Source organism: Epinephelus lanceolatus, chromosome 16 (genome assembly GCF_041903045.1).
Source record: "Epinephelus lanceolatus isolate andai-2023 chromosome 16, ASM4190304v1, whole genome shotgun sequence".
Taxonomy (NCBI): domain Eukaryota; kingdom Metazoa; phylum Chordata; class Actinopteri; order Perciformes; family Serranidae; genus Epinephelus; species Epinephelus lanceolatus.
Genome location: NC_135749.1, coordinates 23,537,590 through 23,556,080, shown reverse-complemented (window position 1 = coordinate 23,556,080; position 18,491 = coordinate 23,537,590). Strand labels below are relative to the sequence as shown.

The following is an 18,491-nucleotide window of genomic DNA, read 5'->3' as shown; positions in this document are numbered from 1 at the left end:
TGCATTTTTCAATCAGTCACCAATAATGACAATTTTATTGTAAGAAACAAAAAAATAGCCTGAAACAAAAGGGAACTAAAATCAGGAAAAAAAGAGAGACAGACAAATGGGAATTACTCTACTTTCAGTTTTTCTCCTTTTTCCACAAATGAAAGATGTGTAATGCAGCACAACAAAAAAGTGTAGAGTTGGATGCTACGTTTTAAATGCCAGAACTACAGCTCACTGCACTGTTGTTTCCCACAAACACGCTGAGAGTTTCCATTTTCAATACCATAACTCGGGGCCAATGATAACATCTTCATATACACAGCAGCACATTTGGTTTGCAATGACAAAAATGGTGTGATGATGATTTCACCATCGCTCAATAAATAATACAATGTTCGTATGACTGATGATGGAATTTCAGGCAACTTTATGGTTATCTTTACGTCTACCATATAAGTAAGGCTGACTGGTGACAAACCACCAAAGATGAAACACCATTCAACATGAATGATATCGGATTTAAAATATGGTGGTGCAAATGTCCAGATGCTATCAAAAAAGAACCGATGTGTTCAGGTATGGAAATTTTTGTTTTGTTTCTCACATCTCTGCGATATTCTGTATTACATAATGAAAAGTAAAGCACTTTGAGTGACACGAATTTTATAACAGCAATTCAGTGATACAAATCCATTTTGAATGGGACACAGATGCTGTTCTTACTCCTGATAATGACACACAATACATTTGCAGCATTTAGTGTGAACAATAAGCCTGGCAATCGGCTAAATTGCTTTTTACGCCTTTCAACCAGTTCTATCCACAGTGCCAAAGTTACATTTCAAATAAAACACAATCAAATGACAAGTCTGCCCATAAAGTCTCTGATTCAAGTACCAGTAAACCATCCATCCGTCGATGGAGTCAACATTTTCAAGTGCTGATCCTCCTAAACAGATCTTTAATAAATAATATCACAACTCTTTGATGTTGACAAATGGTGTAACATTTCTTAATTGCCACGCAAAATGCTGTTACATCTACTCCAATGTACACAGGATCAAATATATTATGCACGTTGCATAATTAAAAAAAAAAAAAAAAAAAAGACACTTAAAAGTGTATTGAAATGTGACGTTTTCAACGCTAACAGAGTATCTAACATATTAAAACCAGCCAACCATCTTATATTTCCTCAGCGATCTGGTTGTGGTATTTCCTGTGCAGCATTTTGCTCGTTTACTTAAAGTGCAACTAAATCTACTTTTATTTACATAGACAGGAACAAAATGTTTTGCGTGCACTAGGTGCTAATAAATAAAGACGTATGGTGTGTGTGATATGATAATGCAAAATAATTTTGTTTGGCACAAGTTGGCATTACGCTTTTGCTCCATGTTACAATCAATCAACTGGCAAAATATAAATATAACCTACCTAAATGCCACTTTTAATCACCTGTTTGTATGTTTTTTTTTAACAGCAATAGGGCTGCAAGTAACAATTATCTTCACTACAAATTACGTTGCCAATTATTTCCTTGATTAGTGTTTTAATTAGTGTCTATAAAATGTAAGAAATGGTGAAAAAATGGACATTGCAAGTTGCTGGAGCATAAATCAAACCAAAAGAGGTTCAGTTTCCCATCATAACCACACATATAAGACATTAATTTGGAGCATTTTTGCTTGAAAAATTATTGTATGGACAGCTGACTGATGGTTTTAGCTTCATACTGCCAGCAATGTGTCTTTGGTGATCCAATCACAAGTGGACCTCGCTAAACACAAGTGCAAATGACCACCCAGACACAGTGTGGTCCGATCACTCAAACCATTTGTGGAGTTGGTCTTGGACACATTTGACCACGTCTTTTGTGGTGTAAACGCTTATACGCCCTAACAAGGACCGTGTCATCAATGCAGGACATGTTGGTTGTTTTGGTGACAGTATGCTAATGCTCTATAACTCGCCCCGGGACTCTTTGATCTTCCAGTGATTAGGTGATGTAGGCAGTAATAAAATCTGAATACAAGTGGTCAGCTGGAGACACGATAGGCACAGGTATGAACTGTGATGCGTCTTGGTTGTCCACTTATGTTCAGATCTCTCTGTTTTTTATCAGTAATATGAAATCCTATACTGTTACTATTAGAGCTGCATTCCATGATATGAAAAAAATACAAAACAGAGCACAAACTGCTTTAACGCATTACACATGAAAAGTACATCGAACATCTTTTTAACTTGGTGAAAGTCGATGTTTACAAAAGTCATACTCTTACAAACAGACAATATACACCCATGGTATTATAGTGCAAGAACTCTTGTGTAATCAGAAACCACGCCGGATAGTTAGGGGTTAATAAATGTCTCACAGCATTTCTCCTCCTCCTCCTCCTCCTCCTCTTCTGGTTTTACATGCCTCACTGGCATCACAGACTGGCTCTGCGCCTAACTTTATCTTTATGTAATCAAGTCCACCCTCTGCCTTCACTCAGGCTAGCATGCAGTGGCACCTCCATGTGGTTGCAAGGTCAGCCGAGGCCAGTTAAGGTGACTCAGTTGTGGTTATGATGTCACTTGAGGACACTGAGGTGTCCTGTGTAGCTGGGCTCTTACAAGGGGAGGCCAGAGATATCTCAGACTTTTCTCTCTTGCTACATGAATATAACGGCTTGCTTAAAGTGCCAGCGCTGTATGTAAACACATCTTCAGCTGCTTCAACTGTTTCCTCCTCTGGACTTCTCTGTCTTTTAGGTGATCCAGGTAGACACATGGAAATGGAGTTGAGTGGAGTCGCTGCCTGGCAGCTCCCATGTTGATGGTGCTCATGCGTGGTCAGGACTTTGCAGGAGTTGTCAGGGTCTGACCAGCTCAGTTTTCTCTTCTGGAACAAGAAAGTAAAACCAAAAATAACCATAATGAACCAGGGTCTTAAAGGAAAACCACAGTTCATTACAACTTGAGATGAGTTGAGTTCTTGAAGGTGCAAAGTCAGTGTCATCTGCTAAATAATATTTTCATAGAGGACCCTTTTCTGCTCCTTTTCTGCTCATTTTCAGGTTCGTACTTGTATTTAAAGTTTCTACTAGAACATGTTTACATACTTTAAAGGTCCAGGGTGTAGGATTCAATGTTTTCTACCTGTGACATTGCAAAACAGAAACTACAAAGGCAGACACAAAAACGCAAATGGCCTTATCTAGAGCCAGTGTTTGATTTGTCTGCTCTGGGCTACTGTTGAACTATATGGCAGACTCTGCAGAAGAGGAGCCACTCTGTATGTAGATATAAATGGATCAATCTAAGGTGATAAAAACACAGCCATTCTTATTTTCAGGTGATTATAAACGAATGTTATGATATTGCATACCATTTCTGTCAATAGATGCCTCTAAATCCTACACACCAGACCTTTAATGGTTAAAAAAAAAAAAAAAAAAAAAAAAACCACTTCATTTTCCTCTTCCTCAAGCCCAGTCCGCTCTGACTGATAAGTGTCTCTGGGTCTTCCATATCTTGGCATCTCTGCACTATCAGTGCAGCTGAGGAATGATGTAACAGAGAACAGCAGCAATTTTTACAGTGAAAAATCACCAATAAAAGCTTCTAAACACAACCGCACATCTCCAGCAGGGACATGATCCAAAATTTACATAGTTCCCTGACGTTAGCATGTAGCTACATGTACATTAGCAGTGCACTTGTTATCATATGACAGACATAACATCCAACGTGAAGCTCACCTTAACTGGCATGTGGAGCTGGTTTTGGCGCCAGTGTGGTTGGAGTCTGGGAGTGGTGGTCTGGCTCGGTACATCTTTGGACTGAAATGCCACCTGAGGGAACCATATTTTGAGTAACATCTCTATTTGCAGAAGGGTTTGAAGGTATTTCTCACTGCAGAAAAAAAAATAAAAAACAGGCATTAATGACAACAGCTCCATTTTCACTACTGTCATAATATGAGGCTTGCTACTTGTTGTTGGTCTTACCCCATCTCAGGTCTTTGTAGAACTCCAAGAATCCTTTGCAATCTGTCCATGGCAACACTCTGCTGGAAAGTGGATAAACCTGCAAATATAAAAATAATATACCATCCATCCATGTCAAGGCAAATATGCACTTAAATATCAAGAGGCACTAAAACTTGAGAAGAGATGGTACTCATGTTCAATGCTTAATCACATACCTTTGTGAAATCGCCCGGTCTTTAGTCCATGTAGAAGCTCAAGCAAAGGGCGGATAAACTTCTGCAGATCTGCACACTGAGAAAATAAGAAGAAGGAGAAGTTTTACTACTCCAACTCATCTGCTATTTTGTCGACAGAAATACTGAAACAAAGAAATAGGAATGAGTTTAAGGGTGCTCACCTTCTGAGCGAAGGCCAGGTCCCCAGGCGTCGCTGAAGGTGAGCCTAACCTGGCAGCTCCTGGAGAAGACGTTTGGTTCAGATGCTTAGTTTTGTCTGGGCAGCATTCAGGCTGGTTGATTTTAGACCTCGAATGCAGCCGATCTGAATGAGCTGGGAAACGGAGGTAATTCCCAGAGAGTGTGATTCTTTCACCCGAGGGAGACTTTCTTGTTCCACTGTACCCTTCTCCCTCGGAGAAGACGTCTGCTTCATCCTCAGTATGCTCGCTCTCACTGACGATGAAGCTCGAGCAGGAGGTTAGCGAGTCATACGACGGCCATTTGGAAGAGCTGCCCAGTGCATTCATCTGTGGAGACAAGGACATAATGATATCCAATGTTCATTAAGCACAAGCTTTCGCACTGAGCAAACTCAGGTAGGGTTGCAGTATGGAGTGCTGCAGGAATGACTCCTAAATCTTGGAAATGAGTTAGCATTTTAGTAACAGTTCTCTCATCAAGAAGTCAATGGGTTTTTTGAAAAAGGTTTTTGGTTAGATGCCCGAAATAAAAACTGAGGTTAAAACAACCTCAAGAGATTTTCATGTTTTGTTCTACAACATAAAATACACCATTTAATACCCCACTCATGAATTCTGAAGCATTTATGTGTCTAAAAAAGATGGTTGCTAACATTTGGCTAAATGAGTCTATTTTCTGCAATAATCCAAAAGCCAAATCTAGTCTACAAATAAACATCATCCTTGCAGCACTCCATTACATTATCAGTATACTACATACTAAAGGAAACCTATCAACATCTCCCAATTGCACAAATCAATGCATACCTATGATATTCCCATCCCCATAGCGATTATTCTGTCAAGCATTTAGTGCACTGTGATACTGGCTAAATAAAAGGTCACCGTACTTTTGCTCAAATATTTCAGTATTACTACTTTTTAGAAGATATTGACACACATATTCCTCATCATATTACTCATAATACTCAGTTATATGTGTGCAAATTTAGAAACTGTGTAATGGAGGCTTTAAAGACAAAAAATACAGGCCATATCACTGCAAAAATATATTTTCTCATAAAAAATCCTAATATTGACATTATATCAACCCTTAATACCAAGTAAAGGGTGTGTATGAACCTTAACGTGTTCATATTGTAGTCTACATCCAGCAAAAGAACCATGCAGTATCATGCAGTACAAATTATAAATGGTACGGAAGAACTGTGAGTAATATCTTCACCCAGTCTCAGCAAGTGCAATGTAATTGAGATGAGGACATGGCAAGAGATTAAGGATAGACCGATACATCGGCCAGCAGATATATCGGGCCGATATATTTGAGTTTTTTACTTGTATCGGCATCGGCCAATACGGGCGTGGGTTTGCGGATTTATTTTTCCCTGGCACTTTTTTTCATTTGAAAGTATGTGGTTAAGTTGAACAAAGCTGTTGAATCCTACTGTGTACAGTAGTTGTTGTTTTATTTATGCTTCATCTTAAATATTTGTTTATTTTATAAAGACATTACTGGAAGATTTAAGAGCACTGAACTCTTTTTTTTCTTTGAATGTATAATAATAATAATAATAATAATAATAATAATATTCTACCTGTTCTACCTCAACTTTCCATCTTGTTTTAGTATTTTTTACTGTTCAATAAATGTTTCTTATTTTAAACTTGAGACCTGTAATATTTGTTATCATTGTGTCATTTTTTTAATGTAAATTGAGGGAGCAAAAGCAGTATCGGCCCCAAATATCGGCTCAAGAAAATCGGCAGTCCATAATCGGTCATCGGCTAAGGGTGATGGAAAAAAATCGGTATCGGCATTGGCCCTAAAAGATCCATATCGGTCTATCCCTACAAGAGATCACGTCTGATAAACAATCACATAGGAAGAGAGATCAAATCAGTGCAAGCAGTGCCATGACTCATAAGTATTCACTCTAAAAAGAGACACGTGTGCGTGTGTGTGTGTTCACATCTATCTTTGTGAGACTCAATTTGAGTTTTAGACCTCAAGTGAGGACACTCTGGCTCCTCGCCTTCAGACAGACCTTCAAAGGCCTGTTTGAGGGTTCAGACTTGGTTTTAAGGTTCAGGTTAGAGTTTAGGCTTTCATTAGTAATGGTTAAGGGTTAGGGCGAGGGGCTAGGGAGTGAGTTATATCAGTGAAGTTTCCTCAAACGTATAGCAGTGCAAAGGTTTGCTCTGTGCTCTAGTAGAAAGTGCTTGGCCATCTGAGCACAGATGTTAAACATCACACCCACTTTTTACTCTGCTTACCTCCTATAACCCGAACAGCAATAACAAACCCTCCTATAACTTCAACAGCAATAACAAACCCTCCTATAACTTCAACAGCAATAACAAGCCCTCCTATAACCTCTACAGAAATAAGAATGCCTTGAACCACTTTGTTGTTTTACCCCCTGCGCATTCTCCTTGTACATTGCACACAATCTCTATGTCTGAACTTTTGCATATACTTGCATATACTATATTTTTGCACATAATGCACCAAACCAATGAAACTATAAAGATTATAGTTTCCCTCCACATTACTGCACAGCTCTCGGTTCACTTATATTGTACATATATTATTGTAGCCTATGTTTTTCATATTTTCATTGTACTTTTGCTCATTTATATTTATGTTATAGACTTTTACAGTACTTTGCTTTTTTTAAATTTCTGCTAAATATGTTTATTGTATGCACCAAACACCAAGGCACATCACTTGTTAGTGAAACCAACTTGGAAGTAAACCTTATTCTGATTCTTAAGTTGCTTGACGTTAAATATTTTTGAGAAAACAGGAAAAAACATCCATAAAAACAGTATATAAATTATGACGTCAGCGATGCCGCCGGAAGTCAGCTAAGCTAGTTAGACAATTTGTAAGATATGACCAAAAATGGCTACTTCACGTTATTCTATTTAACGTATTAACAAATGTACAAGTCGAGTATGAAAACAGGTTTCTTTCTCTAAACATAAAAAATGTCAGCGGAGAGTTCTTACCTTCTAGCTGGAGCAGAACTGGATTCACAAAAACGGTCAAACAAAACGGAGGCGCTCGTGCGGGCACGTTTCGCTGCTTAAAGTAGTTGAACAATTCCCAGTCGTACAGAAGTGACCTCAAAGAAGCTAACGGCTATCTCTGGAAGTAACGATGTGTAGGCACAGTCTGTATCACGGTCAGTATTTGCGCTCAGTCCCACCCTGTTCCTTCTACCTCGGCCCGTGTTTCGTTTACTTTGTCAGACTTCCAACCTGTTCGAAATGTACCCACGCAACTGACGCTACACGTGCTGGGAAGGTACAGAGCCGCGATTGGCTGAAGGGGGATTCCATCTGTTCCTCATTGGCTCATAGGCTTGGCCAATCAGAGGCATTCGCAGCGCCGATTGGCTGCCGAGTGCGAAGTTCCCACCGCACCTCTCACTGCAGCACGTGTGGGTGGTGTGGCTGCTGGAGGAAGACAGGGACAGCACGCGGCAGTTGGCATGTGCTGAACATTTTGGTATGCAAATAAGGTCACATGTGTTATTAGATACAATACTGTGGGGGGAATAACAGCGTAGTAACGTGTCAAGCTGCTGGTGTTTACAGTGTGCCGGTGTGTTTCTGTAAGTGTGTGTGTGTGTTGGAGAGAGAAAAATGTCCAGACATGAAGGAATGTATGTTCATTGTCATGGGGTGTTTCGGGTGTTTCCAGAGGCCTCATTCAAACGTGGTGTACGTGCTTCATGTGAGGAGCCGCTGGGTGTCTCGAAATTAACATAAGATGAGGACTTTGTAGGTGATCCAGAGTCCCATGGTAAACACTCTGGACCGGATCGAGTGTTACACAACATTGTTTTGCCTCTCCTCGCGCTGTTGTAATACGTGACTCTGTAAGTGAGACACAGTGTATAAAGCTGAGGGGATTCATTTATTGGGATATTTGGGTCTATGCAAAGCTGCACCACAATCTTCTCTGACTTCAGATCTGTTAGCCTGTAGTATATATTCAAGTAAGGACAAGTGAAGCTCAAGCTCTCCACATCAGGATGTGTGTGTGTGTGTGTTTACCTTTTGTGCAAAGCTGTCTTTTATTTCTCCATAAAGATACACCTACTACATTATGGGACAGGCTAGATGTGTGATTTAGCCATGGGTGTATTATATATTATTATATATAATTATAATATTGTTCAATAATCCCTCCATCATAATGGCAAGCCCTATTAACATGTGGCCATCCTCCTACTCCACTTTCTCCCAAATGATCATAAAACATCCTGTAATTTTGATAAAGTGCACCTGGTAGGCCCAGCAGATACTCGAGGCATGAAAAAGCTTCTTTTTTTTTTTTTAAATCAATTCTTGGCTGCACTTTTAAGGAATAGTGTGCACTTTGAGTAAATTGAGCCAAATTGGAGTGTTGTTTGTTTGTGCTGGAGGAGCTTCTTTGTTCAAGTTGAAGTGAACGCTGATAAGACAGACGAGATTATGAGATGTGGCATCATAGGCCTATTAGAGCTGGAGACAGAAAGCTTGGGACGCACAGTCTTACATAGTTACATAATAAAATTGCTTTATGCTGAAGAGTGAATCACATATTTTGTCGCATGCAGAAATAGGATGCTGTTATCTGCAGGAGGCTGTGGCAACTACTTGATGAGCTGACACGGCTGCTTATAACCACAAGGAACATGTTTATGATTATCACCATAATAATAATGATGATGATAACAATTAGTTACTTGTTTAGGGAACAAGTAACAGGAGCTAGAGGCATGGGAGAATGAAAGGAAGAGGGAGTGTCAATGAGCCAGGCGGTCAAACCGCTGTGAAACATAATTATAGTTCAAACAATAGTGATGGATTACCCTTGTTGTTGCCATTATCACAAAATGACTTGATTATGAGTTGGGCAGAGCTCCCAAGAGGCTGTCGAGTTTCCAAGCAGTCTGCACTGGGTGCCCATGCATATCAGCAGATCATTGATGTCCTTGTGTGTCGTCCTTGTCCAGAGCTTCTTGATATGAAAACAGGCTTGATGCATGCTCCCGAGGTATGCATGTGGAAATTTACTTCCACTTGTTTTGATTGCAAAATAGATACCATCACCATGCAAATAGCATTGAACGATAATATCGGTTAACCTGCATGTGCCCTCTGCTGTTAGGCAGCTTTTTCAGTGGGAACTGGGCTACAAAAGAAACATAAGCAAGTTTGGTTGATGGTTATGTTGCAATTTAGAGATTATGAGAAAATAATCCAGATTGTAATTAAGCCGTGGAATATATAACATATACCAAGGGTCTTCAATGTTTGTCAGGCCAAGGACCCCTTAGGTCAAATAGAGACGGAGCAGGGACCCCCACTACATATATCACCTTGCCATTAAAGATAGGTGCTGCACTGTGATTTAACGTTAGCTAGCTCACGGTTGCACAAGAATCAGGAACAATTAGCCAATCATTAATGTTGAGTACTGTAAATTAAATGGGTTTCTTTCAATGAACAAGCCAATTTATCTTTGCTTATATGTTGGATTCATGTTAATGTATATTTTCAACACACTTAAAGGAGCTATATGTAAGAAATCTAAAGCAAATAGTCATAAAATCCTCCTAATATGTCACAGAGACTAAGAAATAATGTCCATATAACATACTGATCTCACCGACAACAATAGTACAGCCAAAATATTTGCATTTAAAAAACATTTTTACAGTCCGCAAATCATGTTTATGTTTTGAATTGTGTTTTGGCCTGTTGCGCCACCCACCGCTGTCTACCAGTCACGCAGTCGGTAGAGTCTCAGCATCAGTTACAGTTACGACTGAGCTACAGCAGCACGGCAGGCAGCATTAGCAGTGTCCTGGTACATAGCATTAGCTGCCGGCTCCTCCTCCGCTGTATCCCGGCAGCAGCGTTAGCAGCAGAGAAGTCTGACTTGCTCGAACGGTCCGCTGGAAAATCGAAGATCAAGGACGCGGCGACGCGGCCCTGCCACGGAAGCCGCCCGTGGGCAAACAAATCAGTCTCCAGCGTGCCGCTGTCCAGCAACCTCGAATCTGTGGTGGAGGGGGGGCGGACACGACTCACAGCAGTATTTTGAATTTGAGTGCAGTAACCGTTTTGGCCACATTCTTACATACAGCGCCTTTAAATTTTGTTTAAAAAAAACCCCTTAAATTATCAGACAATTTAGTGGCCCCAGTGCATAACTCTGAGGACCCCCTGTTGTAGACCCAGGGCATATACTGTATATCATTTTATTTATTTCAGTGGTGGCAACATTTGAGTTCAAGGCCTAAATACAAATGAAAAAAATCTCAAACAAAATCCTGAATTAGAATAAAGTGATTCATCAGATTATATAAGTTACTTATGTTGTTTGATTGCTGCTAGACTGCCCTGTTACAAAGGTGCAGGCCACACTTTGTTTGTGGCAAACAGATGAGCAAAGAGATTATTGATCTCAGTGAAAATGTCATTTTTGAAACTCTTAACACCAGCGAATATGGACTGAAGCAGGATATGACATTAGATAAAACATGTTGTGAAATTTGGAAATGATTATGTCCATCTTTTTTCAATGCTTTTTGACATTTAGACTTTACAACGCTGTGGTGTAACTGGATGTGTTTGGATCACAGGAGTTGGAAAAACAATCCTATGCAACCACCACATGAATGTAATTCTACAAGTAGTATAATATTTGAATATTTGAATGTTGATTTTGAATTCAAATGTCAAGCAGTAATCTATTCCTTACCCTATTTTAGTTAGTCTTTTTTTCTGAGTTTCATAGTTATTAGCTGTTTGTGTCATCTAAATTATATTACAATTAAGCATGAGCAGCAGCCAGTATGTTACACCACTGCATGAGTAAAAGCTGTTGGATATGTATAAGGACTTTGTTCGAGGACAGAGAACTGCTGTCCATGGTTCTAACCAGGTGTGTGCAGGTTTTTGGGATGACAGGTGGCCCAAAAATGGATATTTAAAGCACTGACATATGGTCTTTATTTGTCTGATAAAGGAAGCAGCGTTGTGTTTGCATGTCCATGTTGGGAAGGAGCCAACAAAAACATTACCACATTTTGCAATCATATTACTTAACACTGACACTGACTGCACAACCCAAGTGTGCTGCATAGATCGTGCAGAGGGCATGAACCATAGTGCCAAGAAACGTTTTCACATACGTAGCCATTGAGAGATACTTGTTTGTGCCACCACAATACAGCAAAGGTGAAAGGAAAATCCACAGTAAGAAGAACGCTTTTTCTGGAAACATGCATTTAAGTTTTTAACCACTTAAGATAAGAAAGAAAAGGTCCTTTTAAAAGCAGATAAAATGACCCTGTAATACAGTCAGTTTCTTTCAGTGTAAATATATAGGTCATCTATCGTACTACTCTCTGTTCCTTACAGTGCCACCCATTGACTAAAGCCACAGGACAGGATATCAACATGACCTAGTAACCTCTAAGACAAGTGAGCCTGCTGCAAATGTTTAACTCTGCCTGCGTGAGGGGAGCAAGAGCAAGTGCAAACATTAAAGTCCCCTGTGGTGAAAGCTCGAGGCCTGACACACACGCCTGGCCAGTGTGTCTCGCTGATGGGGGTTTGCGGGAGGTGGCCGACATCATCGGTGGACATTAACGCCACACTGTGCAGTAGTGACCTTGAACTGATTAACAACTGGATGCTACTGAGCTGAGAGCCCATTCTCACAAAATAGCCCCTGTGTTGTTTGAGTTTTCTCAAGCAAATAAGGTCACTTTGAACTACTTCCAAAGCTTTTATGTGCAAAATATCACTTTATGCCATATGATACGCTAGAGAGCAGTTTGTCTTTGTTGTTTAAAAGGTACAGTGTGCAAGATTTAAGGGATTTAGTGGCATCAGGCCGCAAGGATTGCAGATTGCAACCTGCTGCAACTTCCCACAAATAGAATTCCTACAGTTTTCGTTGATAAGGGTTGTTTTTTTTTTTTTTTTACCAGGAGCTGAATCATCCCCAGACGTCTCCTCCTCTCCAAAACAAACAGACCCGCTAATTTAAACCAGTAGTGAATAAAGCAGCTCATTCTAAGGTCACAAAAACACAACGGTTGGTTATACACTAAAGAAAACATATCTATAATATTCCATTTCTGCCTATATATCCCCCTAAATCTTACACACTGGACTTTTAAATAGATGTTTAAGTGTGATAAAAACTTGTCCAGCAACTTAAGATTTTCAGAAATAGTCACACATTTATTTGCTTTTTCATTGGCAAGATAGTGTGGCAAGGTTCAAAACACAAAATGTCATCAAACAAGTATTCATTAACCTGCAAGCACTGCACTTTTCATGCCTAATGTTGTGGAGAAAATAAAATGTCCAAAGACGACTTGACGCTCAATGCACACCTAAAACCTCTTGATCCTTTTACTGTTGAATGATGAAAGCCATTTTTCTCGGTATTTCCAAACACCATTTAGACGTGACAGTGACACTGTGTTGATCTTGATTGCTTCCTGTACTTCACTGGCCCCGTCTCAGCGAACATTGATAACGTCCCCTTTCGTCACGCTCCACTTCACTAGCAGCCGAGCCACGGATCCTCTCTGTTTGTCCTGGAGATGAAAGCAATCTTTCTGGCCATTTCCATGTGGTAGATCCGCCTGCAGTTCTCAAAGTTCTTCCGCTGTCGCTCTCGGCAGGGCTTCTCGAAGTAGCGCTTGCGTTTAACTGTGTCAATAATCCCATCCTGAGACAGGTACCTGGAGTATGTAGAGAAAATGTGTGAAAAACTGACACTTGGGGTTGCATTCAAGACACTACAGAAATAGGATATCGCAATAGAAGTGAAACTGGCAGAACACAGGTGTTAATATAATAAGTGCATTTCCTAACTGTTAACCCTCAAGACAACCAAACACACAATTAGATTATTGTACAGTTTAGACCCTTTTAGTCTGGATTTATGGATATTTTTAGTTACACATTTTATTGAAAACACATTCAAATCAAAGCCAAGAAGGCACTGATACTGCTTACATCAGCAAATGCTTTACAAAAATTATTTTAATTATACATTTCATACTGTACCTGGGAATAGGGCTCAAATCAGAATACACATTACAGTAGCCAGTGACTGGATACAGTATGTGTATGAGATTTGTTTCTTATTATCATAATAATAATCATAATAATACAGTGGGTCACAAAAATGTCTTAGTTTGTAGTGTTCGCACATTCATTTTTTAAATTCCTAGTTCTGCACAGAAAATGTATTTTTCAAATCTATTAACACCTTGTTTGAGATGTGTTCTGACTAATAGACAAGTAAAAGAAAATAACTAAGCAGAGAAAATAATTATCATTAAGTTATAATATCAATTTAAAGAAGAACACAACCTACATTAAGAATTCCAATATGTTGTTTCCGTGGCCTAGCAAAGTCCACCAATATTTGTGAACATGAGCTACTCTCTCAAAGCCATAAGCCAGAGAACTAAGTCTCAAACTTGTGATGTCACAGTCCGAAGCTACTCCATAGACCGTGAGTGACCTGATTTTGTGGACCCACATAATGTTTGTTTTCTCTTTTATACCCAAAAAAGCTTTATTATATTGTGGTGTTCTCAGTTCTGACACAGAAAATATACCCATATACTCAGATCACCCTCCTAGATTTGGGAAAGAGTTTTTTTCATGTTTTGTACATGCATTTTTGGACTGTCTTAGATCATAGGAATAATGTATCAATTTTGAAGTGGGCGTAGTTCCCCTTTAATCCTAAAGGGACTTCAGGTCTGAAATAATTCACGAAACAAATGACCCTGCTACAGTGGTGGTCACTTTCATAAAGCTTGACAGTGTTCAACATAAAATAAATAAAGAAAAGGACGTATCTGATGTTATTTTATCTTTTTTATCTTTTTTTCTTTTCAGAGTTTTAATGCCAAGATGAATTAAATACAGACTATTGAAAAAGAGTAATTTAAAATAAAATGTCTGTAATTATATCTAATGAAAAATATGGTGACGTAACTGAACAGTTTGTGGTTCCGTACACAGGCAACAAGGTAAATAGTGTTCTTTTAACCCCAGTTTCAGTAAGAGACTGTTGTTATTGAGTTCCTCTGTGTTTGACCCATGTTATGATGAATGTTCCCCTTGATTTATTAATAGTGTGAATTTTTTAATACGCAATTTAGGGGCACGTTATTTGTCCTCAAATGAGCTCTGTGCGATAAAACACAACCAACTGCTGACACTTATTTTATATCTAACAAATGCTACAAGTGGACCAAATGTTGTAAAACCGTTGGTAATCGTGATTATATTGCTGCAGACTTTAAACCTTTTCAATGTGTTTATCCAACTCTGTAAGGCTATCTAACGACATTTCTAAATCCTTCTCAGCATGACAGTTAGCATTGTGCTGTTAGCTTTTCATGACCAGTGATGCTACTGCGCAGCTGCAGCTCTGTGACATTGAGCGGAAGGCTAACTGTAACTTAGCTAACGTTAGCTTGTCACCCACTTCATAACAGCAACTTATATAATATATTAAATCTTAAAAACGAGAGTTTAACCTGGTTAACTTCTTGAACGCCGCGTCAACGTCGCCGTTTTTGACCATCACCGTCCGCGCAATGAAGCGAAGGTGCCTCGACATGATGAGACCGGTGCTTGCTGAATTGCCAACCGGCTGGAAACATGTAACTAACATAGGTTCCGGTCACAAGAAAAGCCATAAATCAACGCTAGGTGACGCTTTAACCATTCCCGTGAATGGCTTTTGCCATTTGTTCGAGTTTACCCTGTATTGTTATTTCTGGAAAGATTCCGCCAGATATATTTGTTTTAATATTAATGTTTTTTTTAATGCTACTTTGAGATGCAGTGTTTGATGTTTATGATGTCCGCAAAACATGTAACTAGTACTGTACTTACTGTATTTGTACTTTCCTTGTTTCCATTTTTGCTACCTTATACTTCTACCCCACGATGTTTTGCAAACCAATAATGTACTTTTACTTCACTGCATTTATTTAACAACATTAGTTACTAGTTACTTTGCAGATTCAGATTATTAATGCAAATTTAATCAATATCTTATGATGTATTATGTGGATAAAGATAAAACTTGAAAAATATATTAGTTACCCAGTAGTATATATAGTAAAACAAAGCTCCACCTTCACCAGCTGCAATGTGATGTTCACATAAATTAATCAATAATTATAATTCAGCAATACAGCAGCCTATAATATTCTGAAACGGGACATTTTGCATAATGAGAACTTTTGTTTTTTGTTCTTTGAGTATATTTTGATGCTAATATTTTGTGCTTTTACTTGAGTAAGATTTTGAATAAAGGGCTTTTACTTGTAACAAAATATCTCTATACTGTTGCATCACTACTTCTACTTGAGAATAAGATCTGAATGCTTCTTCCACCACTGCATTTTAGCCATCTTTGCAAAATCAGTAGACCTTTATTTATGACAGAAAACATAACTTTACATTTTTAGAAAACTGATTCTTCTAAATGAATGTGTGAGCACATGGGTAAACAGAAAGACAAACATCTACAACATAGGGAACTCAACAGCAGTTATCATAGTTCATATATAGAGGGAGGCTGCTTTCAGGGGAATCACAGATTAATGAAACTACATATGTTGTCATGGCAACAGGGACAGCGGTGTCCAGTGTTATCCTTTCATCAGGGCCATTCTCCTCTTCGTCTTCTCATCTGTGAGCTGCTGTTGTCTTCTGTGTGTTCTCGGCCCGAGGTCAGCCAGCGGTGAATGCCGGCCTGGATGATACGTGTAACTTGCATTCAAAAGTGTTTTTATAGGGAACAATGTCCAGGTTTTATATGGCTGTATTTGATATGGAAGACTCACTATTCTCAATTATGAGGGAAAACTGGGAAAATGATTTGAAAAGTGGTGACACATTCACTCTTCATTCATTTGTTTGAGGCATGGCTTTATTTAATTTAACATTGTACACTTCATATGTCTAAGGTCAAGCTCTCAATTTTTTTTTTCAGGGTTAGCCCTACCTGTGACAGATGCAAGCAAGCTATTGACAGCTTTATTACACATTTTAGTTCAAACCTAACAACATTCTAATTGTCCATATTTCAAGTTTATTCAGGGATTGCAGGTTGAACAACTGAACTGTGCCCTTTTCTTGGACTTTCTGGTGTACTATCAGAGGATCTGACAAAAGCAGCATGGCCTACTCTGCCCTTCTGGCAAGCCCTCTCAGTCGTTTGAATTTGAAGAGTGACCGTCCCTAACCCTTCGACAGGTTGATTTGAGTACATTTCCTCAAAAGAGAAAAATAAAAGTGACTAAAGGAAAGTGCTTTTATATTTCTTTTCTCTGTATAAAACACCCAATGAGGTTAATCCCCATGTTGCTGTGTAACTCTATAGGGGAGCTGCATGGTGCCACAGGGAGGAATGCTTGAGACAACGTGCCCTGATAACATCATGACTCCTTTTGTTGTGTGAATGCACTGCATCATGTTTCCAGAGACATCCTTCCTGATCCAGACCTGATGAAATATTCTTGGCAGTGTGTAAGCGCATGTGTGGGAGAAAGAAAAAACAGAAAGAGAGTCAATAACATAAAGAAAAGAAATTTAGCATCAAGAGGCTTGGTGCTATTATCACATACATCTCCCAGACAGTGCATGAGGGGAATTATTCTAACCTACTGTATTTTATTATATTTATTGAGATGACTTCATTAGTGCTATAGTCAAGGCAGCATTGCATTTTGGGTAACCGAGTGTTCAATTAAAACACTGCAAAAAAAGAGTCTGCCATAGCAACCCCTATTGGCAGAGCTCCATAGCATCTGAAGTTTACCTGACGCTGACCACGTTTACATGCACACTAATATTCCACATAATTCCAAATATGACCATATTTGGAATTTGGTACAGATCACGTAAACGGCATATACTGTTTGGATATTCCAGATTAGGCCTTTTTCTGAATGAAGCATTTACGATGTACATCTCATTTAGGGTTTTTACCGCAGTTTGCAACACATGACCTTTTGCCTGTTTACAGTCAGCTCTGTGCATTGTCATGGATGCGTTGTACACAAAACAGCTCAGCAACAGTTTGCAAGGCTGTGGTAGAGATGCATGCCCCCCAAAAAAGCCAACATTTCTGGTCTGAAGAAGACACACACACCAAAATATAGAAAAAACAGGAAGGAAATATTAAAAAGCCTTTACTGTAGTGGCTAAATCATTAAAAGAACCAATATGTTTAGACCACTGCAGGTCCGTCTGACGAAGGTCTTCAGCTCTCTGCAGAGCAAGGCTTTAGCTCCCTGCTCCCTGCAAGGCAGTGGTCAAAACATGTTGGCTCTTTTAATGATTTAGCCACAACAATAAAGGCTTTTTAATATTTCCTTCCTGTGCCCGGATTGCCTTCCTGAAGAAACACACCTACTTTTAAATTTTGAGAAAGACTTGAATATTAACAGTTTTGGCAAGAGTGGCCTTTTCAAGAGGAAGGCTGTGTTTGTATGGTCCAACAGGTCTGCCAGAAGATGCAAAATGGCACAAGTGACTCCAGCCATTGCACTTTCCCATATTTTGGCATTATAACGACATGTTACGGCACGTTAATCAGAGTATGCACGACTGCATGTGAACAGGAATATAGTGAAAAATTAGTTTTTATTATGTAAACAGCTCAGCAGGAATGTTGCCTTTTTGGAATCGGGGCAAACTGGATATTTGTGCATGTAGTCAGTGTTACATCCACCATTTTGTCAGATAGTATGACCAAGCAAATATTGACAGTCTTTACCCGCCCTCTGATTACAGTAGTTGTACTATTAACTGTACATACTAAATCTTTTATAGCTACTTTGTGACTGTTGTTTGTATTTGGAGATATATCAGTTTATAGATTAACATGTAAGCCTGATGCTAATATGTGGCTAACATAACATTCTGTTCATGGTGAAACTATGTAACCCTTAATACTTTCCCTTTTCAGAAAATATATTCACTCATGATACTGAAATTTCTAACTGACATTGAGGGCATTCAAGTTATTATTTTTT

The 18,491-nt window shown here is 39.1% G+C and overlaps 2 protein-coding genes across 2 annotated transcripts; both read right to left on the bottom strand.

Moving 5' to 3' along the window:
• Positions 1 to 16: 16 nt before the first annotated feature.
• On the bottom strand, positions 17 to 7,633 carry ciarta (circadian associated repressor of transcription a). Its single transcript, XM_033637985.2, has 6 exons — positions 7,402 to 7,633; positions 4,369 to 4,716; positions 4,187 to 4,262; positions 3,990 to 4,068; positions 3,741 to 3,894; positions 17 to 2,881 (listed from the first exon to the last, which is right to left on the bottom strand). The coding sequence occupies exons 2-6, from the start codon at positions 4,714 to 4,716 to the stop codon at positions 2,543 to 2,545; spliced, it is 996 nt and encodes a 331-aa protein (XP_033493876.1). The 5' UTR covers positions 7,402 to 7,633; the 3' UTR covers positions 17 to 2,542.
• Positions 7,634 to 12,624: 4,991 nt separating this feature from the next.
• mrps21 (mitochondrial ribosomal protein S21) lies at positions 12,625 to 15,130 on the bottom strand. Its single transcript, XM_033636602.2, has 2 exons — positions 14,976 to 15,130; positions 12,625 to 13,154 (listed from the first exon to the last, which is right to left on the bottom strand). Exons 1-2 carry the CDS (start codon positions 15,110 to 15,112, stop codon positions 12,974 to 12,976), a joined length of 318 nt encoding a protein of 105 aa, XP_033492493.1. The 5' UTR covers positions 15,113 to 15,130; the 3' UTR covers positions 12,625 to 12,973.
• Between the last annotated feature and the right edge of the window lie 3,361 nt (positions 15,131 to 18,491).

Bases quoted from the DNA above. Each gene is read 5' to 3' on its own strand.
- ciarta (XM_033637985.2), bottom strand. From the start codon at position 4,716: ATGAATGCACTGGGCAGCTCTTCCAAATGGCCGTCGTATGACTCGCTA. The intron at 3,895-3,989 runs GTAAGACCAACA...TTTTTTCTGCAG, and splicing joins CTACAAAGACCTGAGATGGG to TGAGAAATACCTTCAAACCC. The intron at 2,882-3,740 runs GTGAGCTTCACG...TTCTTGTTCCAG, and splicing joins AGCTCCACATGCCAGTTAAG to AAGAGAAAACTGAGCTGGTC.
- mrps21 (XM_033636602.2), bottom strand. From the start codon at position 15,112: ATGTTAGTTACATGTTTCCAGCCGGTTGGCAATTCAGCAAGCACCGGT. The intron at 13,155-14,975 runs GTTAAACTCTCG...TACATACTCCAG, and splicing joins GCGTTCAAGAAGTTAACCAG to GTACCTGTCTCAGGATGGGA.